At 36.6% G+C, this 26,586-nt stretch overlaps 1 protein-coding gene across 2 annotated transcripts in view; it reads left to right on the forward strand.

The window, feature by feature from the left end:
* The window catches only part of STAM (signal transducing adaptor molecule), an 81,048-nt gene extending 54,713 nt beyond the window's left edge, over window positions 1-26,335 (forward strand). For both annotated transcript variants that reach the window (XM_045060965.1, XM_004001111.6), the window contains exons 7-14: window positions 172-364; window positions 1,646-1,740; window positions 5,117-5,205; window positions 7,292-7,379; window positions 7,605-7,659; window positions 8,233-8,386; window positions 10,121-10,296; window positions 25,012-26,335. In XM_045060965.1, coding sequence (XP_044916900.1) covers window positions 172-364; window positions 1,646-1,740; window positions 5,117-5,205; window positions 7,292-7,379; window positions 7,605-7,659; window positions 8,233-8,386; window positions 10,121-10,296; window positions 25,012-25,243 — 1,082 coding nt within the window. In that variant the 3' untranslated portion in view covers window positions 25,244-26,335. The remainder of the gene's footprint in view (window positions 1-171; window positions 365-1,645; window positions 1,741-5,116; window positions 5,206-7,291; window positions 7,380-7,604; window positions 7,660-8,232; window positions 8,387-10,120; window positions 10,297-25,011) is intronic.
* Window positions 26,336-26,586: the final 251 nt, after the last annotated feature.

Here is a 26,586-nt window from a genome sequence, read left to right on the forward strand (position 1 = left end):
GTGAATGAATGAATTAAATTGATGAAATGATCTTTATTCAGTATGTAATAATATATCCTAGTTTCCAGCTCCACATTTAAAAGAATGCATTTTTACCTTCAGATATTTTTTTATACTTTGGATTGTTGGATATATTAACATTTGGAGTCTTTTTAACTCATTATTTTCTAGCTATTGAGTTGTCCTTGAAGGAGCAAAGGCAGCAGTCAACCACGCTTTCTACTTTGTACCCAAGCACATCCAATCTCTTAACTAACCACCAACATGAAGGCCGAAAAGTTCGTGCTATATATGACTTTGAAGCTGCTGAAGATAATGAGCTTACTTTTAAAGCCGGAGAAATTATTACAGTTCTTGATGACAGGTGATGGATAATATCAAATTGATATTAACTTGACATTCATATGAAAACATATATTACTTCTGTGTTTCATATTATTCCTGTTGAATGCCATTACCAAAGGTAATAAGAAAAATATTGATGTAGATATTTTCTGTGTCACATTTGGTTGCTTTGCTTGTGTCATATTGTCTGTATTCTTATTTTGTAGTTTAATTTTTTTCTTATTTCTTGTTTAAATTGTTTTTATTTGATTTGGAAGACTAGTTTATTCATTTTTTTTTCATCTCATAAGATCGATTTTTAAATTAGTAAGTTAAAATTTTAGAAATTAGTGAAGTTAAAATGTTAGAAAATACACCAAATATGTATATGTATTTACGGAATTTGTAAGAAATACGTAATATATTGAATTTATTTATTCACAAAAAATAGTATATCCATGTAGGACAAATTCATTTTATGTGCAATTATATATGTTTATATTACTATGGGAGATGATTCAGTATATCTGGTTTTTGGCTGTAGCTTTATTTTTACTTGAAAATTGTTACTGATGATGGTTATTGATAGTGAAGTACTAAAATTTGCAAGCAGTTTTAAAGAATAAATTCAAAAATATTTAGGTTATTCCTATAGTAGCACATTTACATTCTCTTCTCTTGAGTGAAAGAAAATGAATTAAATTTTGGGCTGGTTAGCTGGAAATTGCACAAAACCTTGATCATTGATTCATTCAAAAGATGTTTATTGAGAGCTTGCTAGCTTTTCTCATACTAGGCACCCAAGATAAAACAGTGAACATGGAGTTGTACCTGGAAGTGTGTTCCTTGTGAATGCTTTGTTCTATAAACAGTGTCATCTGTCATGTTGTCTCTTGTGGGGGGAGAAATGTGCATTTTTGTAAAAGAAAAATGTGCATTTTGTATGTACAAGAGAGAGCACTAATTTAGGAATGGATCTGAATTAAGTGCCTACCATTTATTTTATCACAAAAGAGCCTTATAGACAGTGGAGCTCATGAACTACCTGAAGTTGACAGTCAAATGCAGAGACCTCTGTTTTGGAGAGAGAGTTCAGACCTTTTATTAAATCCTCAGAGCATTCGCCAGCCTTCCAAAAGATAAAGAACTGTGTTTAACAGCCCTTTGTCTTCTCTGAGGGTTCATCTTCTGTTTGCAATAATAATATATTCATTTCTTCCCTCATTGGATTGTTGTGGGATTCAGATCTGATAATAATGCAAGTTAAACACTGTTAAGGTAGAGATTTATAGAGATAAAAATATTTTTTGTTTCTCATTAGTGATCCTAACTGGTGGAAAGGTGAAACCCATCAAGGCATGGGGTTATTTCCCTCTAATTTTGTGACTGCTGATCTTACTGCTGAACCAGAAATGAGTAAGTATTTTCCAGTCTGTAAGTGGATGATAATCCATAATTTTCTTCTTAATAAAAGTTGAGTAAATTCAATTTAATGGAGCTGGGACTCTCAGACATTAGTGCCTCCGAGGTGTTTATTAAAAATGCAGCTTGCTAGTGAGATTATTTACCGAAAATCATCTAATTATCTACAAATTGAAATTATATTTCTACCAAGATTATCCTTAATCAGGTAATTGTGCAGCCTATGGATTTTTCTTTTAAAACATTATATATATATACCATTGTAAAAACGCAGATTAAGAAGTGTTATGAAATTTATGCATTAGGTATTTTCATTATCGGTTCCTGAAGTGTGACAAATGCAGTGTAATCTCATAGGAATTCTTTCTGTTCAAAGATTAAAGCCATTTCTTTAGCATCTAGCCCCAAACTTGGAGGCACTGGCCTGTAAGTAATATAATGAATGACTTTCCTAAGACCTCATGTCAGATAGTCAGAAGGAGCCATAACTAATCTTACGAAAACTTTCTGTTTGCTTTCCAAACCTGTGCTACCAAGGGAAGTAAACTAGAAAGTGGGGCCTAGCAGGAAAAGTGATGTTACGGGCAAGCATAATAGTTGCAGGAGATGTAAGTATTGGTAGCCCGCAAAAATGTTTGTAGGCAGTTCACTGTATTTCTACATAATACTGTAGTTCACTGAATCTTCATAATGATGAGTTGGGGTCACCAAGATTAGGTCATAAGTGAGAAATATATTCTAGTGTAGAAAGGTTTCTATTAGTGGTTGAAAGGTTTAGAATTTTAAAAGAGCTTTTGTATATAAGTTGGTAGGCTATAGTTAGCTGGCAAAATATCTCATCTTTCTATAATGTGAGTACGAGGGGTCAAAGAAAGTTACAAATTGCAAGATGCTTAGGTCTTTTTTAGTTTACAAGAATTTAAAGAAGGATCTTTGTCTTAGTCACCTTTTCATTTCCAGCAACTGGAATGAATCTTACCCAAACTAGTACTGAATCTTACCCAAAATATAGACTATATAAATATTTATGCAGTAAATGATACATAAGTATGTGTGTATATACGTACATATATACATATATATGTATACATAAAACAACACATACACTTTTCTTCAAAAAATACAGGAACACTTTTCCTTCAAGAGAAGGCTTTAACAGCAAATCAGATACTACTTTTATCTGTGATGAAACGATGCTGTCTTCTGATGATTGCCAGGTTATCTTGTGTCATTTCATGACAGATTTACAGCGGAGACAGATTCCTGCTACCCGTCCTAATAATGTCGTTCTTTTTTGTTAGAACCCAAGAAATATGTCGTAGGACCTATTCAAGATGGCAGTGTATTGTGTGCCGGCTTTTTAACCTGGGTTTATGGTGGTGGTTTTTTTAATTTGTTTTTTGGGTGTTTGGGTTTTTTGTTTTTGTCCTGAATCAGCTGTTGGAAAGGATAGAATGGTCTTGGACTTGTGTTCAGTCTGAGATCCAAGATCTTGTATCGATCATGTAGCTGTCTCATCTTGTCCCCCATCGTGTAGAGTGCAGCGTTAAAATGAATACTCTAGCTCTTCTTCCTGTGTTTCTCTCCGGACTTCTGTAAAGAGGAGAACTGGAACAGCAGAGCTTCTGTCATAGAAATGTAGTTATTGAACTTGGGAAAGCAATGTTAGCATGATCGTCATCATGCTATTCTTTGTGAGGAATCAGAAGCCCACTTTACTTAATGGCAAGGAGAAGTACCCACCCTGCTTAGCTTGTTTTTTCTTTGGAAGTGTGGTAGATACTGTGAAAACAGTTTGTTTCGTGCACATGTGTATACACGTACACACATACGCACGTGCACACACGCTTTACGCAGACATGCACACGTGCGTAGTAATAGTATTGGTGCCTGTGAGAAAAACACTGACAACTTGTACATGGTCGGCTGGCACGATGGCGAGTCCTCCGTGTGTTCTCTTATGGGTAGCAGCCAGTGCATGCTTTCCCAGCTTCCTACTTGTTAATAGCTCAAGATATAAAAAGCAAAAATATCTCTAGCACATGTCTCTTTTACCCCCAAGGGAAAATGAAACCAGCTGAAAGTGTTTTGTATAGAATTTTGCTTTATGGTGACTTACGTGGAATGAATGTATTCCTTACGTTGGAGATTACATTATCTGCATTTTATACAGAAGCACACAATACAGAATACATGAGTGATAGGAGCTCCTGTTCTCAGAGTAAAATCATTGGCCAGATTCCAGCATGCGGACTGGTAGAGCCAGATAGGCTGGCATTCAGATCCAGGCTGTGTCATACATCAGCTTTCTCCTGTGCACGAACTTTTAATATTACTGTGCTGCTGTTAACCTCATTTTAAAATGGGCGTATTTCCTAGTATAAGAGAGTCACTGGGGGGAAATGTAATATTCTATTACACACATTAAATAGTTTAATAATACATTTCCTTTCCTTACTTCTGCTCTGTTCCCAATCCCCTTTTTATAGTTTCTTCTTAACATTGTTATGAATACCAATTGACCACATTGATACAAGGATGAAAAATATAGAAAGTTCATTCCTTTAAAGCTGTATGGACCTCTCAGGATTTGTGGGGAGAAGGTTAATTGCTCTATTAATCATAACCTTGTATTTACTAGTTAATGATACATTGAATAGTTTTTAAAGATTGCTTTGTTGAGCAAGAGAAACAATGTGTGTCTGGTCAGTGGTTTGCAGGTCCCTTCATAACCACGATGTTATTTCGGAGAGTAATGCAACTAAAAAATGTAGGCCGATTTAGTGGAAAATTCAGATCACTGCCAGTGCTACTTGTAAAGTCCTCCACTGACCTGGATGTCATTGATTCTCTTAGTAAAAACACTGAATGGCATGCCAAAAAACATATGCCTAACTTTCCAGTTCACTACAATGAAATAGTGTGGTCTTTCAAATGAGATTTTTCTTTGAAAGGACTGGTAATTTAAAAGAGAGTTTCTTTTGATTGCAGAGTTCATTTATGTAAAACTTTACTTGTAAAAGAACTTTACTTCTAAAACTTAACTTTTTGCCCACCAGTTCACTAAATTCTCATATGTAGTAAGTGATTAATCTTTGCTTTGGAAATATCCCTTTTATTTTTAGTGAAGTGTCTTTCCAGGAAAATGTAAAATCTTAGAAGAGAAAATTAAGAAATCTTCACGGAATTCCACAAAATAATGTTCTGTCATTTTTGTCTAAATCTGTTGTCTTAATGACCCCTTAAACTACGTCTCCCAGATCGAAGGGAATATTAAGAAAAATCCAGATTCTCTCATAGAATTTGAAGTGCTTTGAAATAGAATTCTAAATTTCTTATAAGGAAAAGGTGAATATTACATGTTTTGCAGTTAAAACGGAGAAGAAGACGGTACAATTTAGTGATGATGTTCAGGTAGAAACAATAGAGCCAGAACCGGAACAAGCCTTTATTGATGAAGTAAGTGATTTCTTCTGTGAAAGTGGTTCGTACTTGGTATTGAAGTTGAAATACTTGTCTTGTTTTAAAAAAAGTGATTACTTGATTAATGCATGTATTTTATGTTATAAAAATTCAGGCAATATAGACAAAGCAAAGATTCTCCTTGAAACTGTCTCTATAGTCTTATTCTGTACCTCATTATTTAAAATTTCTGCTTAATATTCCATAGAATGGACTTGGCATGATTTAATTATTCTTCTATTGGACCCTTAGGTTGTTTGCAGTTTTTTGAGGTTTTTTGATGATTACAAACACTATTGTAGTGAATTTTTTTTTTGGATTGAATATAGTTAATAGAATATATGACTTTCATTTACAAAGATCATTATTTAATGCTCTGGAAATTACATCCTTTGTAATATCTTAAACTTATGATGAAAAATGATATGTCATCTTTAAAATAAGTGAAAGGATTTTATAGGTTTTTAGCCTTCTTCTGGAGGGAACTGGAAACAAAGTTTGAAGAGTGCTCTTTTAGAGAAACCAACTGGAGATTGTGCTGAAAGCCAGGGAATTTGACGGGTTCAGGGAAACTTAACATTTGGCCAGTTGCATTACATAAGAAAATGCGTGTAGAGTCAGCCTGGTCGTCTGTATAATAAACCTCATGTCTTGGATTCTAGGTAATTTCAAATAGAGTGTAGTGTTTAAAACAAAAATTATCCACATGTTAGTTGACTATCACATTACCCCCCTTCTCCCCCCACTTTTTTTTTTTTTTTTTGCTGTAAGCAGTCTTTTCTGTAGCATGCCTTCTGTTTTAGACTATTTAAAATTAAAATTGTGAATCTTTTACATTAAAAACTGGTAACCATTTCAAAATACAAAATTCTTGTGACTTTAGAAGTTTTTTATGTACTTGTGCAACTTTCACCATCCAGTGATTAGTTCATCTCTCAGTCTGTTCTTTGCAGAAACAGCATTTATTTATTTTTAAAAATAATTTACTTATTTTTGAGAGAGAGCACAAACAGGGGAGGAGCAGGGAGAGAGAGAGAGAGAGAGAGAGAGAGAGAATCAGAATCTGAAGCAGGCTCCAGGCTCTGAGCTGTCAGCACAGAGCCCGATGTGAAGCTCAAACCTATGGACTGTGAGGTCATGACCTGAGCTGAAGTCGGACGTTTAACCGACTGAGCCACCCAGGCGCCCCAGAAATAGCATTTTGGTTTTAGTTTAAATGACTGCTTAGAATTGGTAGTCTTTTACAGTGTTTACCTAATGTACCTGTGTTTAGTAATACAACCATGTAAGAACCATGCATGGAGAGAAGTTCGTAATTATTACACTATCGTTCTTTGGTACATGAGATCAGTATTTTGATTTTTAAAAATTTAAATTTAAGTACATATGTACTTGCGTAATATATAGATGTGTTTATGTAATGATGGTTTCATTAGGTCCATTGGTTTTTGCAAGGGAGTATTCTGTGATAGATCTGAGTCCTTGCTTTGAGATCCTTCCAGCCTTTCCCTACATAGGAAAGGAGAGAAGCCACAATCTTACTGCTTCCTTTATGACAGACTGAAACATTGGTGGGAAGAAAATATAGAATAAGATCTTATGGCCCTACTTAGAAGAAGAGCTGTACTATAGCTGAGCTGTGCCTTGCTAAAGCAGCTGCTGGATTCGCCATGGTGGAGAAGTAATAACTGAGCTGTTAGTCATAGGTAACGCCATCTTGAGAGCGAAGTTAAACCTGTCAGCATGGCAAGGGTACCAGCTGCTCCAAAACAAAGTGACACGGAAATCCACAACCATGACATAACAGATCGAAGAACTCACACGTTGTAAGTTGAAATATGGCTCTCTTCTTCTCATATAAGAGAGTCTCCGTGAGCAGTTTGAAAAATAAGTAGGAAGAGCTTTCAAGGCTCTGACTTCACTTGGTACTAAAGAGAATACGTGGATAGTAAATACATAAAAGCAAAATTGGAGTCTCTGTATGAAATATGAAAGTTTTTCATCCATTATCTAATTAATGAAATGAGAACATATTGTTGCATAATGATTTGTTGCTTTTGTATTAACTATTTAATTCTTGTAGGACAAAATGGACCAGTTGCTACAGATGTTGCAGAGTACAGATCCCAGTGATGACCAACCAGATCTTCCAGAGTTACTTCATCTTGAAGGTAAACTTTGTTTTCCATTAACCTTGCACGTAAAGAATAATTAGAGCTTGTCTGTAGTGTTCTGTTACAGAATGGTTTTATATTTAAATAAAATTTAAAATGATTTAAAAAAATGTGAACACTTCTCATTCTTCTATGACCCAGTCTTGCTTATATGAGTATCTATCACAGATAAGCTTTTCTTTGCTGTGTTTTCTTATATTTCTTTAAATCTTGTTATCTTAGCAATGTGTCACCAGATGGGACCTCTCATTGATGAAAAGCTGGAAGATATTGATAGGTAAAAGAACATGTGCTATATCTATATTGTGTGTCTTCTTTGCTGAAGTTCTAAGTGTATGCTGGGATAGAGCTGCCTTTTAATTTTATTTATTTTTATTTAAAAAATATGCCAAAGATCTGCCAGAGGTACCAGTTCTCATTCAGTTGTTTTCCACTAGATGTGGGAATTAGAATTGGACCCATCTACTTGCGTTTTTTTTTTTTTTTTTAAGTGAGAATTTATTTGATCTTAATTATATTAGTCTTTTTAAAAAATAATACTTAGCTGTTCTAATCATTGTAATGCCATAAGTGACATTACCAGAGCCCACAGATGACTCACCCATCTGTTATTTATTAGGGATACCTAGTTATTTCAAGATAAAGTCAAGTACAATAAGCTAGAGTTCTCCCAGCACTGTACCTTAGATAGTTTTGGTTGCCCTGGAGCTAGAATACAGGGTATTTTCTGTCATAAGGTTAAAGTAATGTCTACTTATATTACTTTTTGCTATTTTTGTGTGTGGTCGTATTTAGAACATTGTATCATTTAATTAGCAATTGTATTTGAAATTACTCTGTAATATTTCAGAAAACATTCAGAACTCTCAGAACTTAATGTTAAAGTGATGGAAGCACTTTCATTGTATACCAAGTTAATGAATGAAGATCCAATGTATTCCATGTATGCAAAATTACAGAATCAGCAGTATTATATGCAGTCATCTGGTGTTTCTGGTTCTCAGGTAAGCTTTTAAAAATTCAAGTATATCATTTTAAATTCTCAACTATATTTGAGATTATTTGGAATAGCTGTGTTTTGTAAGATTTGAAACTTTCTAAAAGTAATGCTTAGAACAAAGTTTAAAAGAATTTTTTACTTGACAAATACAGTGTATAATATACTAATTATTCCAGTAATTCTTTTCACAATATAATTTTCTTCAAAGGTGTGCATCAGAATCAAACATTTAAAAAAAAATACAGGTTGCTTCTCCCCACCCCAGACTACTGAATCAGAATGTTCAAGAGAAAGGCCGAAACATCTGTATATTTTTAAAGCTTCATATATAATTATCTGGTTAAGAACCATGTCTTCTGTCTGAGCAAATTGTCTAATTACTACGAATTTTTTCTGAGAATCTACAGTTTTGGGTTTTATAGTAAGTGGCTTTAATCTGAATGTTTCCATCTTCCTTTACATGAGAAGGCATAGAATGCATCCTCCTTATTCACCTTAAGTGACTATTTCAAGAGCCCTTTTCCCACAAACTCAGTATGGTCACTGTATAGGGACCTAGCCAAGCATTCCATTTTATTTATGTGGGTGGCATAAACTTTGTGCAAATTAATTTTTTTCTTATAACATGGCCCACTTTCCTTGAAATGAGGGACCAGATCCCTGGAGTGGACCAGCCACACTTGTCCAGTGTGAGGCTAGATGACACCTACTCACGGCTCTTGATACTGGTTTTAGCAAAAAAAATTCCTCTTCATGTTTCATTTGCAAATACAAAAAAAAAATGCTTTTAAGAGGACTGGAATACCTCTGTTTATATTGAAGACCTTCTGTATTCTGATGTATGTATGGTCAGTCTCTTAGGGCTTAAACGAAGTGCTAAAATGATTGTCTTCTGATGACTGTGTTACTATCTTAACAGCTGGCAAAAATCTCACCACATAGACTGTTCTCTTTTCAAACATGTGAAATGGAAAGATTGAATGAATACTATAGAAAATTAGAGTATTTTGTGTGCTTTAGATTTTGGGCATTTAAGAGATCAATCCTATTAGATTAAAATACTGTTTCTGGATGCATAGCCCAAGGGCCAAATCCAACCTCCCACCTGTTTTTTGTGTTTGTTTTTGTTTTTGAATAAACCTTTGCTATAACAGCCCTTCTCATTTGTTTTTACATTGTTTCCAGCTACTTTCTATATGGGCGGTTCAGTAGTTGTGACAGAAAGGCCCACAAGGCCTAAAATATTTATTATCTGGACTTTTGCAAAAATGTTTTTGCTCATCGCTGCTTTAGAAAGTTAGCTTGCTCTTTGTTCACTAAACTGTAATTTAGGAAATACAAATTGTATCTATAAGCACATGCAGTCTATTGATATAAAACTGAATTCAAAGAGACTTCTTAAACATTTTTTGAGATTCCTTTTATGAAAGTACTTAAAATATCAGTATGGAAAGAGAGAGAATATTAGTTTCAAGATAAGTTCCTTTATTGTTTCTGTATGAAACAAACCTGAGTGTAGCTCATGGTTTGTTTACCTAAGAACAAAAATGATCAGAAAGCCCACTTCACTGAAAAGTATTCTTTAAAATACCTGTCAAAAAGAAGTAACTTTTAAAAAGATTTTGGAGCTTTCATTGTTCACTTTGTAACTGAATGCCTCTACAAAGAAATTTTGGCCCACCTGTTAAAATCTTAGAAAGTCTAATTTTTTTTTTTTTTTAATCATGACCTGTTCTAGGTGTACCCAGGGCCTCCTCAGAGTGGTGCTTACCTGGTTGCAGGGAGTGCACAGATGAGCCATCTCAGGAGCTACAGTCTTCCCCCAGAGCAGCTGTCTTCTCTCAGCCAAGGAGCTGTTCCGCCATCTGTAAACGCAGCCCTTCCCAGTCAGCAGACTCAGGCTTCTTACCCTAAGTAATTTGAGTTTTGACTGTTATTTGACTACTGTTTGGAGTTAGTGCTATTATAACTCTTAAATGCCTCCACTCATCTGTAACCGTAAGAACTGCAAGAGAACAACCTAGGATAGATGGATGCCATCAGCAATATCAGATGGTCAGCCCTGTTTACGGTGATGAGTGGGTCCTACAGGACCCCTTGCAGCATTGCATTATTAGCCAGAAGGCTATTCCTCTGTTCTACTGACTCATTGAACGGCTGTATTCAGGTCTTTGGTTCTGTCCTTTTTAAATTTCCTATCATTTTTCTTTTTATCGAAGTAAAATTGGCCGTATAACATTATGTGAAATTTCAGATATACGTTATAATTGTACATCTGTATGCACTGCCAAGTGATCACCACTAAAAGTCTAGTTACCATCCATCACCCTTCTTCATACATTCCAGCTACCCCGTCACCCCCTTCCTCTCTGGTAAACCACCGGTCTGTTCTAAGTTTGGTTTCGTTGTTTGTTTGTTTGTTTTTTAGATTCCACCTATGGGTGAAATCATATTGTCTATTTGTCTTTTTCTGACTTATTTCACTTAGCATAACATATTTCTAAGGTCCATGCATGTTGTCTCAAATGGCAAGATTTAATTTTTTTTTTTTTTAGGGCTGTAGTATATGTACACTGTACATACTACTACACAGGCACACGCACCCCACGTGCATCTTCTTTATCCATTAATTTATCGGTGGACATTTAGGTTATTTCTATTTCTTAGCTATTAAAATAATCCTGCAGTGAACAAAAGGGGGGCTATACCTTTTCGAATCAATGTTTCTGTATTCTTCAGGTAATTACCACATCTAGAAGTGGAAGAGCCCGATCATAGAGTAGTTCTGTTCTTAATTTTTTGAGGGATCTCCAAATGTTGGCTGCACCACTTTGCGTTCCCACCAACAGTATGTGATGGTTCCCTTCTTTGTACTGCCTCATCGGCACTTGGTATTTCTTGTCTTTTTTGATAATACCCATTTTAATTGGTGTAAGATAATATCTCATTGTAGTTTTGATTTGTATTTCCATGATAATTAGAGATATTGAGCGTCTTTCCTGTGCCTCTTGGCCATCTTGTATGTCTTCTTTGGAAAAATGTTTATTCATATCACCTGCCCACTTTTTATTTTTTATTTTTTTATTTTATTTATTTTTTTTAATTTTTTTTTTAACATTTATTTATTTTTGAGACAGAGAGAGACAGAGCATGAATGGGGGAGGGGCAGAGAGAGAAGGAGACACAGAATCGGAAGCAGGCTCCAGGCTCTGAGCCATCAGCCCAGAGCCTGATGCGGGGCTCGAACTCACAGACCGCGAGATCGTGACCTGGCTGAAGTCGGACGCTTAACCGACTGCGCCACCCAGGCGCCCCTAACCTGCCCACTTTTTAAATTGGATGGTTTGTATTTTTTGTTGTTGAGTTGTGTGAATTCTTTATGTATTTTGGATAAATCCTTGTCAGATCCATGATTTGCAAAAACTTTCTCCCATTCAGTAGGTTGCTTTTCATTTTGATGATGATATCTTTTGGTGAGGAGAAGCTTTTTATTTTGATATAATTTGTTTATTTTTTTCTTTTGTTTCTCTGTCTTTGGAGTCCGAGCCATACAGATATCGCTAAGACTGATGTCAGGGAGCTTATTACCACTTGTGTTTTCTTCTAGGAAATTTATGGCATCAGGTTTTACATTCAAGTCTTTAATCCATTTTGTATATATTTTTGTAGTGTTTATTTTTGAGAGAGAGAGAGAGAGCAAGGAAGGGGCAAAGAGAGAGAGGGAGACAGAATCTGAAGTAGGTTCCAGGCTCCAAGCTGTCAGCACAAACCCTGACGCGGGGCTCAAACTCACGAACTGTGAGATCATGACCTGAACCGAAGTTGGACAGTTAACTGACTGAGCCACCCAGGCACCCTCTTTACTCCATTTTGAATTCATTTTTGTGTATGGTGTAAGCTGGTAGTCCAGTTTCATTCTTTTCTATTTGGCTGTTCAGTATTTCCAAGACCATTTATTAAAGATACAGTCCTTTCTTCATTGCATGTTCTCGGCTCCTCTGTTGTAAAATAATTGTCCATATAGGTGTGGGTGTAACTCTGAGCTCCCAATTCTGTTCCACTGATCAGTGTGTTTCTTTTTATGCTGATACCATACTGTTTTGATTACCATAGCTTTGTAGTATACTTTGAAATCAGGGAGCATGATACCTCCAACTTTGTCATTTCTTCTCAAGATTGCTTTTACTATTTGGGTTTTTTTTTTTTTTTTTTTTTTTTTTTTTTTGGGTTCCATGCAAAATTTAGAACTATTTGTTCTAGTTCTTGGAATTTTGATAGAGATTGCAATGAATCTGTAGATTGATTTGTATAGTATGGAGACTTGAACAGCATAAATTCTTCTATACCATGAGTACAAAATATTTTTCTTTTTTGTGTGTCATCTTCAGTTTTTTTCATTAGTGTCTTACAGTTTTCAGTGTACAGGTCTTTCACTTCCTTCGTTAAATCTATTTCTAGGTGTTTTATTCTTTTTGATGCAGCTGTAAATGGGATTATTTTCTTAGTTCCTCTTTCTAATAAGTCATTATGAGTATATAAGAAATGCTACAATTCTATATATTGATTTTGTGTATTTATAAAATCTTTGTCAAGTATCTTTACCGAATTCATGTATTCTGACAATTGTTTTGGTGGTGTCTTTTGGCTTATCGCCACGTACTCTCCTGTCATCTGGAAATAGTGACAGTTTTACTTCTTCCTTTCCAGTTTGGATACATTCTCTTCCCCCCTCCTTCCCTCCCTTCCTTCCATCCTTGCTTCTTTTATTTTTTTGGCCTAATTGCTGTAGCTAGGACTTCTAATACTATGCTTACTAAAAGTGGCAAGAGTGGACATTCTTATCTTCTTACTGATCTTAGAGGAAAAGCTTTCAGCTCTTTACCGTCGAATATAACGTTAGCTGTGCCTATGTCATTATATCTTTTCTTATGTTGACTAATGGTGCCTCTGTACTCATGGTGCCTCTGTACCTCAACCCTCTGTTGAGGGTTTTTATCAGAAGTAGATGTTAGATTTCGTCAAATGCTTTTTCTGTATCTGTTGAAATATGATCTTTGTCCTTAGTTTTGTTAATGTGATGTATCACATTGTTTGATTTGTGGATATTGAGGCATCTTTGCATCCCTGTAATAAATGCCATTTGATATCATAGTGTTTGATCCTCTTAATGTACTGTTGAATTTGATTTGCTAATGTTTTGTTGATTTTTGAATCAATGTTCATCAACGATAGGTTTGTAATGACATTTTTTTGTGATTTCCACATTTGGTTTTGGTATCAGGGTAAGGCTGGCCTCATGAAATGATTTTGGAATTAGTCTCTCCATTTTTTGGAAGAGTTTGAAAAAGATAGTTATTAAATCTTTGAATATTTGGTAGAATTCACCAGTGAAGCTGTTTAGTCCTGAATTTTGTTCATTGATAGATTTTTGATTACCGATTCAATCTTATAGTAACTGGTCTATTCAGATTTTCTATTTCTCTATGATTTAGCCTTGGAAGATTGTTTCTAGTAATTTTTCCATTGTTTCTACCTTTTCCAATTTGTTGGCATATATTTGTAGTAGTTGCTCCTCATCCTTTGTATTTCTGTGGGGTCAGTTAAAACTTTTTTCATTTCTGATTTTGTTTACTAGAGCCCTCTCTTTCTCATAAAGGTTTGAGTTTCTTTATCTTTTCAAAGAACCAGGTCTTAGTTTTATTTATGTATGTATGTATTTATTTTATGTGTCTCTGTTATTTACTTCTCTGATTTTATTATCTCCTTATTTTTCTTGACTTTGGGCTTCATTTGTTCTTCTTTTTCCAGGTCCTTTATGTGGAAAGTTAGATTGAGATTTTCTGGTTTCTTGAGGTAGGCCTATATTGCTCTGATCTTCCCTCTTAGAACTACATTTGCTGAATCCTATAGATTGTACTATGTCATATTTCTGTTCATTTGTCTCTAGGTGTTTTGTTTTGTTTTTTATTTCTGTTTCTATTTCTTTCTTGATTCAGTGGTGTTCAGTAGCGTAGTATTTAATCTCCAAATATTTGTAGTTTTCCCAGTTTTCTTCTTGTAATTGATTTCTAGTTTTTATAGCATTGTGGCCATAGTGGATGCGTGATATGATTTCAGTTTTCTTGAATTTATTGAGTCTTATTTTGTAGTGTAACGTATGGTCTGTCCTGGAAAATATTCCATATGCATTTGAGAAGAATGTGTATTCTGTTCCTTTTGCATGGTGTGTTCTATAAATATCTAAGTTCGTCAGGTCTAATGTGTTGTTTAAGGCTGATGTTTTTTATTGATTTTCTGTTGGGATGATCTATCCATTGATGTAAGTAGGGTGTTAAAGTCCCTTACTATTACTGTATTACTGTCCATTCCTGTCTTTTGGTCTGTTAATGTTTACTTTATCTATCTTGTTGCTTCTATGTTAGGTGCATATATATTTTTAAACGTTATGTCTTTTTGGGATTGGACCTTTTTATCATTGTGTAATGCTCTTTGTCTGTTATTACAGTCTTTTAAGGTCTGTTTTGTCTAATGTGAGTACAGCTACTTCAGCTTTATTTTTGTTTCCATTTGCATGGAATATGTTTCTCTAGCCCTTCACTTTCAGTCTGTTTCTGGACTTGCTTCTGAAGTAAGTCTTTTGTAGGCTGCATATAGATGGGTCATTTTTTTAAATCTATTCATTTATTTCATCTTTTTTTCATTAGAGAGTTTAGTCCATTTACATTTAAAGTAATTATTGATAGGTATATATTTACTGCTATTTTGTTAATTGTTTTCAAAACTCTTTTCTGTTCCTTTTCTTTGTCTACTCTCTTGTGGTTTGATGGCTTTCTTCATTGTATGTTTAGATTTTTTTTACATTTTCTCTTGTGTACTTATTAGAAGTTTTTGCTTTGTGGTTACCATGACATTCACATATAACTTACTGTGTATATAACAGTCCGTTTTGAGTTGATAGTAACTTAAATTTGAATACATTCCAAAACTTAACATTTTTCCCACTACCCCCAGTTTTTATATTTTTGATGTGTCATTTTGCACTTTTGTTTTAGCATCCCTTAACTAATTATTGCATTTTAATTAATTTTACTCTTTTTGGTTTTTAATCTTCATACTTGCTTTATAAGTGAGTGATCTACCTTTACTATGTTTTTACCTTTCCCAATGAGATTTTTGCTTTTGTATGTTTTCTTATTATTAATTGGTGCCATTTCTTTGCATGTTAAAGTCATCCCTTTAGCATTTCTTGAAAAGCCAGGTTTAGTGGTGATTAACTCCTTTAGCTTTTGTTTATCTGGAACACTCTTAATCTCTCCTTCAATTTTCAGTGATGATCTTGCTTGATGATTCTTTGTTGGAGGTTTTTTCTTTTAGCACTATAAATACTGTCTTCTGACCTTCAGCTTCTACAGAAAAATCTGCTGATAGCCTTATGGGGTTTTCTTGTATGTTAATAAGTTGTTTTTCTCTTACTGCTTTTAAGATTTTCTCTTTAACTTTCACTGTTGTAGTTATAATGTGTCCTGGTGTAGATCTTTTGGGTTCATGTCTTTTGAAGCTCTCTGAGCTTCCTGGACCTGTATGTTCATTTCATTCTCCAGATAAGGGGAAGTTTTCAGCTATTATTTCTTCAGAGTAAGTTTTTTGGTCTTTTCTTTCTATCTTCTCCTTCTGGGACCCTGTAATGGGAATGCTGTTCTGCTCGATATTTTATTAAAGGTCTTCATTTGTTTTATTTATTTTTTCTTTTTTTCTGTTCTGTTCCTTCTGGATGAGTGCTGTTGCTTTGAATTCCAGTTTGCTGATCAAACTTTGGATTCATCCAGCCTGCTGTTGTACCTGCCTTGTATATCTTCCAGTTCACTGATTGTATTTTTCAGTTGCATAACTTTTGTTGGGTACTTTCTTATATTTTCTCTCTCTTTGTTCAAGATAAAACTGTTCATCCATTTTTCTTCAAAGTGTGATCAGCTTCTGAGCTTCTTTATGATCATTACTTTGAACTCTATGAGGTTGCTTGTTACAGTCTCATTAATGTCTTTTTCTGATATTTTTTTCTTGTTCTTTCATTGGAACATACTCCTCTGTTTCTTCATTTTGCCTGACTTTCCGTGTTTGTTTCTTTGTGTTAGGTAGATTAACTACCTCTCTGTCTTGAAGGAGTGGCCTTGTGTGGAGCACAAGAAGCATAATCCCTTCTGAGCAGAGCTTGGTGCTCACAGGGTGTCTGTCCCCTGTGTGGATTGTGCATGCTTGTCTGCTGTGTCAGGGCCCAGTCTGTGGTGTGGGAGTGGGTAGGGCTGGTGCCTTATTGGGCCGTGACTCACAGATGTGCTGCGACATGGCGGCAGGCATGGCTCTTGCCCTCACCTGACCATTTCTCATGGCTGTGCTGGGTGTGGGCAGAGTTCTTCACTGTGGCTCTAGCTAGCAGTAGGCTAGATAGGTCCAGAATGGTAGTTGCTAACCCTGACATTCTCAAGGTAGGGTGAGGTCACCAATATGGCTCCTACCAGTTTCTCTGTCCCTGGAGAAAGTCCCAACAGTTTCCTGCCTCTCTGGTGGGCACTTCAAGATTAGTAAATATTTCTTGTTTACGTAGAGTCCAGGCGCTTTTCAAACTGTTGTTTTAGTGTTGGGTTTTGAGTGAGTCTCCATATCTAGCTCTTCCAAGAACAAGTTCCCTGAAGTCTGTGGCTTTCCTTGATTAAGTCACCATTGTTTTTCCAAAACCCAGCATATTTGGAGCTCTTCTCATGCAGGATCTGAAGGTTGGGGTGCCTGAGCACAGACCCCTCACTGTCCAGGGAAAATGTGTGTATATTTGAGATCTCTCCCAATTGTAGATCACAGTGCCTGGGATGGGGTTCTTTGTCCAGACGGTATCTCTGCCTCTCCTGCCTATCTCAGTGGTATTTTTTTTGTCCTTTGTTGCAGAGGCTTTATCCAGTTTTCTGGTCTTTTTCAGAGTTTTTCATGGGTTTCATCTTAAACCCAGCCCATAATTTGGTTTTGTTTTTATTTGAGTATGTGATGATACTTGCTAAGGACTTTAATGAAACTTAAATTCGATAACTATAATTTATTATCTTCCACAAATTTCATATGAAATCTAAATGTTTTTATCATTACTCTTACAGAATTTATAGTTCTGGGATGTGTCTTAAGACAAATATTTCCTTCTTTTTGCCCTACATTGGACTTTAGTATATATCACGGCAAGATAAACCATTTGAAAGGAGAGATACAAGAAGCCATATGCCTCTATGGTTTATGCATCAAGTAGCTGAATATGAAAAGACAGGCCCATGTTTTGGCTGTTTATTCCTAATGCCTATTCACGTAGTTAAATGATTATATATGATGAGATTTATAATGATATGTTTTTGCTGCTTCAATGGGAACCTAAACTGAAGTCTTTCTTTTAAAGTGAATAAAAGATAGGCAGTAAGAGTTCAACAGTGTGTCATTCTAGAAGTCACGATATTCTTCTGACTCACAGCTGAAGTTTCTTGTTGGCACAGGCACAATTTGTAGAAACCTTTCCATTAGTGTTGGAAGTTTCCCAGGAATGCTGCTCTACTAACATCACTGTGTTGTTCATTCTCAAGAGTCATACAGGGGATGCTTAGGGATCTTCACATGTCATTTTGTGATCACATCTAGTATTCTGAAGTGACCATAAGAAAAAGGGTAATGGGGAGGCCTATTATAGCCATTAAAAAACAAGGAATTTACAACTGGGTTATATAGGTTAGGAAAAAAATGTTATGTGTAGCTCTTTCTCTTCTAAGACTTTTTTTTTTTTTTTAAGTTGAGATTGGAGGAATATGAATACCCTTAGGTGGGACATAAGCAAATTGGTAGTGAGCAGCTGTTCTTGGAAGAGTAACATCCTTTTTTTTTTTTTTTAAACTAGATACAAGGTAGGTAGGTATTGTTGAGAATGTACATAAGGTAACTAGGAACTTCTTCGATACTTTACTATAGAGCCAGAAGTGCTGCCTCTTTTCCAGCTAGTCCTCTGTTACTGTGTCACATACTGCTCTAGCAACCTTGTTGCTAGAGATTGCTTGGGAACAGTTCTTAGGTCAGGGCCTGGAGAAATTGTCCTTGTAAATGAACTAATCTGTTGGTAGGTGCTTGAACTTACATTGTGCTTTAGAGCTGCAGTGTCTTGTTGACTTTTGTCCTCTGTTGCTGTGTCTGCTTCTGCAGTCAGGTCATGGAAATCCCTGGTGCAGGTCCTTCTCTGTAGTCTGGGGCCTCATCTGCTGATACATTGTGGCTGTTAATATCATCTCTCAAGAGATACATGCACATTTCAGTAGGTGCTTTTTGTAGAACATTTCCTTAAAATATTTAGCCCTTTTTAAAAACCTGGCTAATTCTGTTTATTCTTTAGTTCTTAGAACTTTGTCTTTACTAGACCACCTGTTTTGCCTTCCCTCCTCTCCAGCACTGTTCCTCTTCTGTTGCTGTCACAGGACCCCAGCACACGGTGTACTGTTTTACTGTCACTTTTTAACTTGCTTATATCCCTAAACTATATCCCTAAACTATAAACTTGCTTATATCCCTAAACTAAACTATTGAATATGGAGAGCTGGAGCTAAGTCTCTTTCACCTTTTTTTTTTTTTAATGTTTTAATAGGGGGCGGGTGGAGATCGTGAGCAGGGGAGGGGCAGAGAGTGGGAGACAGAGAATCCCAAGTAGGCTCTGCACTGTCAGCACAGAACCCAAATGCAAGTCTTGAACTCATGAACTGTGGAATCATGACCTGAGCCGAAATCAAGAGTAGGACGCTTAACTGACTGAGCCACCCAGGCCCCTCTTTCACCTTTGTATGCATACTGTGCAGCCGAGTTTTACACCTGGTAGGAACTTGGTAAATATTTGATAAATAAATATTTAGTGTTGATGGGAATTTCAGGTGCTGTGTTAGGGCCAATGAGATAAATTTTTTAATTTCTTGCAAAGGCTTCACAAAGGCACATACACATATATACACCCATGTATACCATATATTTATAAATATGTAAGAAAATTTGTGGGGTGCCTGGGTGGCTCAGTTGGTTAAGCATCTGACTTCAGCTCAGGTCTTGATCTTGCAGTTTGTGAGTTCAAGCCCTGCGTTGGGCTGTGCGCTGACAGCTTGGAGCCCGAGCCAGCTTCTGATGCTGTGTCTCCCTCTCTCTTTCTGCCCCTCCACCGCTCATGCTCTGTCTCTCTCTCTCTCAAAAATAAATAAACATTAAAAAAAAAACTTTAAGAAAACTTGTGTTATGTGTTTAAATGAGGAAATTGATGACAAAGTAAATGTAGGATAACAAAATTGGGAAGAGCAAGAATTGGGATTGGAAGTATACCTGATAGAGTTGTACTGCTTTGTCATTACGAATCATGGTCCATGAGCAATTATTTGGTCTTCTTTTTTTTGGTGGACAGGTTTTTAAATGTCCCTCAGTTCATACCTAGAAGGCAGTTTCTTATTCTTTTACATACACTTTTGGTTCGTGGACTATCACTTGTCCAGATCTCTGTCATCCTAGGACGATCTTACTGGTAATTGGGTAAGGCAGTACTGATGCACTTTCCTAAACCACAGGATTATTAGCTAGAACTACCATGTTGTACATTAGATGACAGCTTGTTCAATCTTACAACTGGAAGTATATACCCTTCATTCAGGATTCCCTCATTTTCCTCAACTTCCAGGCCTTAGTAACCACACCTGTCCTCTGAGATTGACTCTTTTGATTTCTACATATAAGTGAAATAATATGGTATTTGTCTTTCTGTGTTTTATTTCACTTAGCATAATGTCTTCAGGTCTCATCCAAGTTGTCACAAATGGCTGAATTTCCTTCTTTCTTGGGCCTGAATAGTATTCCATTTGTGTGTACGTGTACGTGTACGTGTGCGTGTGTGCGTGCACGCACATGTGTGTGTATAAACCCCATATCTGTATCCATTCATCCACTGATGGACACTTAGGTTGTTTCCATACCTTGGCTGCTGTGAGTAATGCTGCAGGGTAGGTGGGAGTGCAGATGTCTCTATGAGATCCCGACTTCAGTTTCTTTAGATATATATCCAGAAATGAGATTGCTGGGTCATATGGTAGTTCCATTTTTCATTTTGGGAGGAACCTTCATACTGTTTTCCAGAGTGGCTGCACCAGTTCACATACCCAACAACACTGCACAAGGATTCCCTTTTCTCCACCTTCTTGCTAATACTTATCTTCTTTTTAATGATCGCCCTTTTAACATGTGTGAGGCGGTATCTCATTATAGTTTTCATTACCATTTCTCTGATGATTAGTGACATTGAGGACTTTTCATGTACGTATTGATCATTTTATGTTTTCTTTGGAAACTGTATATTCAGTTCCTCTGCCCATTTTTTAATTGGGCTGTTAGGGTTTTTTGTTTTTTCTTTCTTCTTTTTTTTGCTGTTGAGTTATAGGAGTTCTTTATATATTGTGGGTATTAACCCCTTATTAGATAGTGATTTAAAACATTTTTTCCCATTCTATATGTTGCCTTTTCATTTTGTTGATTGGGTTTTTTTGCTGCACTTTGTAATTTGATGTAGTCCCACTTGTTGATTTTTATTTTTGTTGCCTACACTTTTGTTATCATCCAAGAAATAGCTGCCAAGACCAGTGTCAATGAGCTTTTTCTGTTTTTTTCTAGGAGTTTCAAGTCTTTTTTTGTTTGTTTTTTAATGTCTATTTATCTTTGAGACAGAGAGAGAGACAGAGTGCGAGCAGGGGAAGGGCAGAGACAGAGGGAGATAGAGAATCAGAAGCAGGCTCCCTGCTCTGAGCTGTCAGCACAGAGCCCGATGTGGGGCTCAGACTCAGACGATGAGATCATGACCTGAGCCAAAGTCAGCTGCTTAGCTGACTGAGCCACACAGGCACCCATAGGACTTTCAGGGATTAAATACAAATCTTTAATCTGTTTCAAGTTCATTTTTATGAATGGTATAAGACAGAGGTGCAATTTCATTTTTCTGCATGTGGTTATCCAACTCTCCCAACACCATTTATGAGGGAGGCTATCCTTTTTTTATTGAACATTCTGGACTCCCTGGTCAAATGTTAGGTGACCATTGATTTTAGTTTCTTAGCCTCAAGGTGCTTACTGGTTATTAGAGGCAAACACATACAGATTATGTAACGATCACATAAATTACAAATAGAGGTACTTGCAGGGTGCTTTAGGAGCCTTGTGGTTCGGGGAATGTTTACAAGAAAATATGCTCAAGCTTGTTATTCTTAGCCTGGAGGAAAAAAGTAAGAAAGATTTTATGTCATGAGCAAAGACTTTGGTAGTATGAAATGGCTTGGTATGCATGGAAGGAGTAAACCAAGGAGTTATAAAAACGTGTGGTACATTTTAAGCAGTATCAAATAGTACAGTTTTACTAAAGGATTCAGCTCTGGTGGGACAGGGGAGAGATAGGCTTGGAGTTACTGACAAGGACAATGAATGGTCCTAGATATGTTAAGGAGGTTGGGTCCTGTGTGGGAAAGCTCGTTAAAGGGCTTCAAGTGGCAATAATATAGATGAATTCTTAGGGGCTAGGTAAGAAGCTGGGTGACTGTATATAGTAGACAAAAAATGATTGTCTAAAGGATAAAATGATAAGAGATGGGGAAAGTTATTTAGGAGATTGACAAATGATTGCATATGGGTGACAAGGTAGGGAGCTAGGGCAGAGCAGTGATATGAAAGGGAAGTATTGGGTGAATTGCTGGGATCTGCCCTTGGGTGGAGGGTGGAACTGTAAATTGAGGCAAAGGATATAATACAAAGCAGGAATGATTACAGTAATAGCTGGCATTTATGGGGAGTTTCAGTAAGTACCAGGCACTGTACTTTATGCTTTACATGTGTGAACTCATTTACTCTAATAACCTATGAAGAAGGTACACTGTCACCCCTCTTTTATAGATGAGGAGACTGAGGCATGGTGGGTAAGACTAAGGTCCCACTTAGATAGGACACAAAACCAGGCATTTTGGCTCCAGAGCTTACCACTTAGTCTCAACATTTTATCGTACAGGTATTGTGACCCTTACTAATATAAGTAATGACATCAGATCTGACTTCTTCCAGTACTTTATATCTCACAACACAACACATAGATGATAAAGGTTAATGCCTTTAATCATTACTTGAGTGGTTACATTAGTTGGTGGAACGTGGCAGTAAGCGGATTATCTATGATCATAATGAATTGGTTTAATTTGTGCCAAGTACAAGAGCATTGAATTTACAAATGACTGATTTGTAAACAGTGTAACGTTTGAAAAGTTTAGAAATAGGCAACATTTTGAAAATTTTGGGCAATTGCCCAGTGCATAGATTGTTTTACATTTTTCATAGAAAGGGTGGGGGAAGAAATCTCAGTATTAAAGCCCTGAGTATTTCTCTTTGTATAGCTAACCTAGTGCCTTGCACATAGTTGAAACTCAGATAGCAGGTTGGGAACGGGGAGAGAGGAAGCAGAGGCAGCAAACAGTTTGAAGGAATGTTTTGGTGGATTAGGAGCCACGCACAGTGGAGGGTGCCTTGGATGGGAGCACTGACACTGATCGTTTTCAGCGAGAGGGAAGGCTGAATCTGACAGTGGCATGGTACCGATACTAACTGTGGTCAGGGTAGATCGAAGGCTTCTTTCAATGCTACTATATTTCCAGGGAAGTAAGGGAAACAAGGGTATTAAGCTTTCATCTCCCCACTGCACTGGAACTACTCTTGTCAAGGACTGGTGATTTCTGTATTGTCAGATCCAGTGGTCCCGTCCTTTTTGAAATACTGTCTCCACGTGGCCAGGACCATTCTCTCTTCATTTTCCTTCCACCTTATTGCCACTCCTCAGTCTTCTTTGCCTAGTGCCTCTTTATCTTTCTTGTTTCTAGGTCTAGGGTTCAAATAAGAAGTATTCACTTAAGTGTTGAGTGAATGATTTATTTCTCAGTAGTCACTCCCCAGGGGATCTCATTCAGGCCTGTGATTCTGAACACCCTGTGTATGCCAATAACTGTTTGATGTATTTCTAGTCCTGACCTCTCATTGGACTCCAGACCCGTCTGTTATCTTTTGTGAATCTTCTAGGTCTCTCACTTGATGTGTTTACAACTGTACTTTGATTCTCCCTCCCCAAATCTACTGTGATGCTTATCTGTAGTCTTCCTTTCAGTGAACAGCCACTCTACCAGGTACTTCATTCTAAAACCTCAGGCATTCTTGACCACTTCCCATTAGCAAATGTTGATGGCACTACCTTCAAAATCCGCCCTTTCCTCCCCTCTTGACCATGTCCACCATGGCTCTAGCTGACTGTCATCTCTCACATGGACAGCCTCCTTTCAGGTATCCTTGTATCTATCATTGGCGCAAAGTGAGTCTGTTAAAACCTAAGTCAAATTACATCACTCTTCTGTCCAAACCAACCAGTCTGTGTCTTCATCTCACTCAAACAGAATCCTTGCTGTGGTCTCTAAGGCACTATGTATTCAAAGGCTGTCCTCGCCCTTCCTTCTGCCACTTAATGTTATACTGTTCTCCCCTTTGCTCACTCTGCCTCCGTCATGGCCTCCTCTCTGTTCCTTGAACATGGCTGGCATTTTTCTCTTCTCTAAGGCTTCTGTATTTGCTCTTCACTTTGCCTGGTACACTTTTCCCCTCCTAGATAATCAGTATGACTCCCTCTCCCACTTTTTTCAGCTCTCTTTTTATTTTTTTTAAATTTATTTTAATTTATTTTAATTTATTATTATTTTTTAAATTTTTTGTATGAAATTTATTGTCAAATTGGTTTCTATACAACACCCAGGGCTCATCCCAACACTCACCCCTCAGTGCCCATCACCCACTTTCCCCTCCCCCCACCCCCCATCAACCCTCAGTTTGTTTTCAGTATTTAAGAGTCTCTTATGGTTTGCCTCCTTCCCTCTCTGTAACTTTTTTTTTTTCCCCCTTCCGCTCCCCACTGGTCTCCTGTTGAGTTTCTCAGGATCCACATATGAGTGAAAACATATGGTATCTGTCTTTCTCTGTAAGGCTTATTTCACTTAGCATAACACTCTCCAGTTCCATCCACGTTGCTACAAATGGCCAGATTTCATTCTTTCTCATTGCCAAGTAGTATTCCATTGTATATGTAAACCGCATCTTCTTTATCCATTCATCAGTTGATGGACATTTAGGCTCTTTCCATAATTGGGCTGTCTTTTTAAACGTTGCCTTCCCCTACCACTGTTCTAGACTGGAATCTCTTGTCCCAGGTACCCTTGGTCCTCCTACTTTGCTTTATTTTTCTTCATACCCATTATTACCACTTGACATATTATAAATTTATTACCTTTTTTCTCCTACTAGAATTTAAGCTTCATGATGAGCTCCAAGCTCTTTTTCCTTCTTTCTTTATGATATCCCAGTGCCTAAAATAACAGTGTGTGGCTCTTAGAGGTGTTTAATAAATATTTATGGAATGGATTGATTGAATGAATGAATGAAAGTTTAATGAATAGCTTTCCTGTTTATCTCTATCTACATGGCTGTGTAAGTCAGTATTGATCTAATCGAGTGTTTTTTCCCCCTCCACAGCACAATGGTCAGTTCTGTTCAAGGAAATACATACCCCAACCAGGCTTCAGTATATAGTCCTCCTCCTGCTGCTGCTGCTGCTACTGCCGATGTCACTATATACCAGAACGCAGGAACTAATATGTCCCAGGTGCCAAACTATAATTTAACATCATCATCGTTGCCTCAACCCGGAGGCAGTCAACAGCCACCTCAGCCACAGCAACCATATTCTCAGAAGGCTCTGCTATAGGACTTGGGATTCCTCTTTGTGGCAAATACCTGCTAAAAGCCGCTGACAATGTTATGAGATTCTTTAATATCTTAAGGTTTGTTTATCCTCAGCTTATAGGAATCTATCTTGGTCTACAAGTTCCAATATTCAAGAAGGTAGAACTCTCTTCAATTTGCACTGACTTTTTAGAGGTTCTCCCTTCCCCCGCCCCCTAGAGGAATGAAACTACTTACAACATTTAATTCCTTTCATAATATGAAAGAATTGATACAAGATTATTTGTCTCATGAAATTACCTGGTCTGCAAAAAGTCAAACTTAAAAACACTGTTGTGGCAAACGTTATGTACATATACTGCTGTGTGACTTCATTAGTGGCCATTTTGAATCACAATGGTGATCATGTGAATATATTTAACACTGTTAAATTAATTTACATTGCTATTTTATTTTAATCATGAACAACTACCATGTTTCATAATGTTTTGTGTAAATTTAAGGTAATTACACTATCCCTTTAAACTGCAAGAGAACAAAGCTGTAGCATATTTACGTGAAGGCATTATGCTGTCCATGTTCCAGTTTCACATTAAACTGAACCTTCCTTTGACTACTTGTGAGCTAAACATACGTATTTTACGTCTTTCTGTAGCCTCTGTGTACTACTAGCTGTCATCACACCAGCGTACAGGAGCTAAATTTTTGGTGCAATTATAGCAAATGATGATGTTCCCTTTTACACTTTGACATTTCGGCATGACATTTCAGGATATTGTGGGACCATGAGACAAAATTAAGTAGGATCACATTCTTTATATCTTATTTTTAAAGGAATAATGTTGGTTTACTTTTTCCTAGTTGAAGATAGAAATTAGATTTCTGAGCTGTATACTGTGTTTCTTGGTGGCAGTGACACCAAAGATAGAGGCAATGGATAGAAATTTTTAAACTGGAAAGAAAACATGAATTACACTACATTTTCAAAGTCTCTTGTAATTATTTAGGATATAAACAAAATTTGACTCATCTGTCTTTTCCCACTAGTAGTCTTTTAAATATGTCTTTAACACATTGTATCCTTTAATTGTTCATTAAAATGGATATAAGTAGATGTTTCAAAGTCTTCTATATTCCTGGTTTTGCTTCATAGTTTGTATATTTATTCTTCTCTTTCAGACTGGACTTTTGGGGCTCTTCTCTCGTAAAGTTCTAATGGGATTATTTTGGCTTCCTATTCAGGAGTATTTGTGAGCAAAGGCTTTCCTTTTGATCTGTATGAAATACGTTTTCCACCGACATTTTAATCTTAAATATTTATCATTTCCGTAGTTGTGCTATACTGTTATTTAACACTGTTTAAAC

Source organism: Felis catus, chromosome B4 (genome assembly GCF_018350175.1).
Source record: "Felis catus isolate Fca126 chromosome B4, F.catus_Fca126_mat1.0, whole genome shotgun sequence".
Taxonomy (NCBI): Eukaryota; Metazoa; Chordata; class Mammalia; order Carnivora; family Felidae; genus Felis; species Felis catus.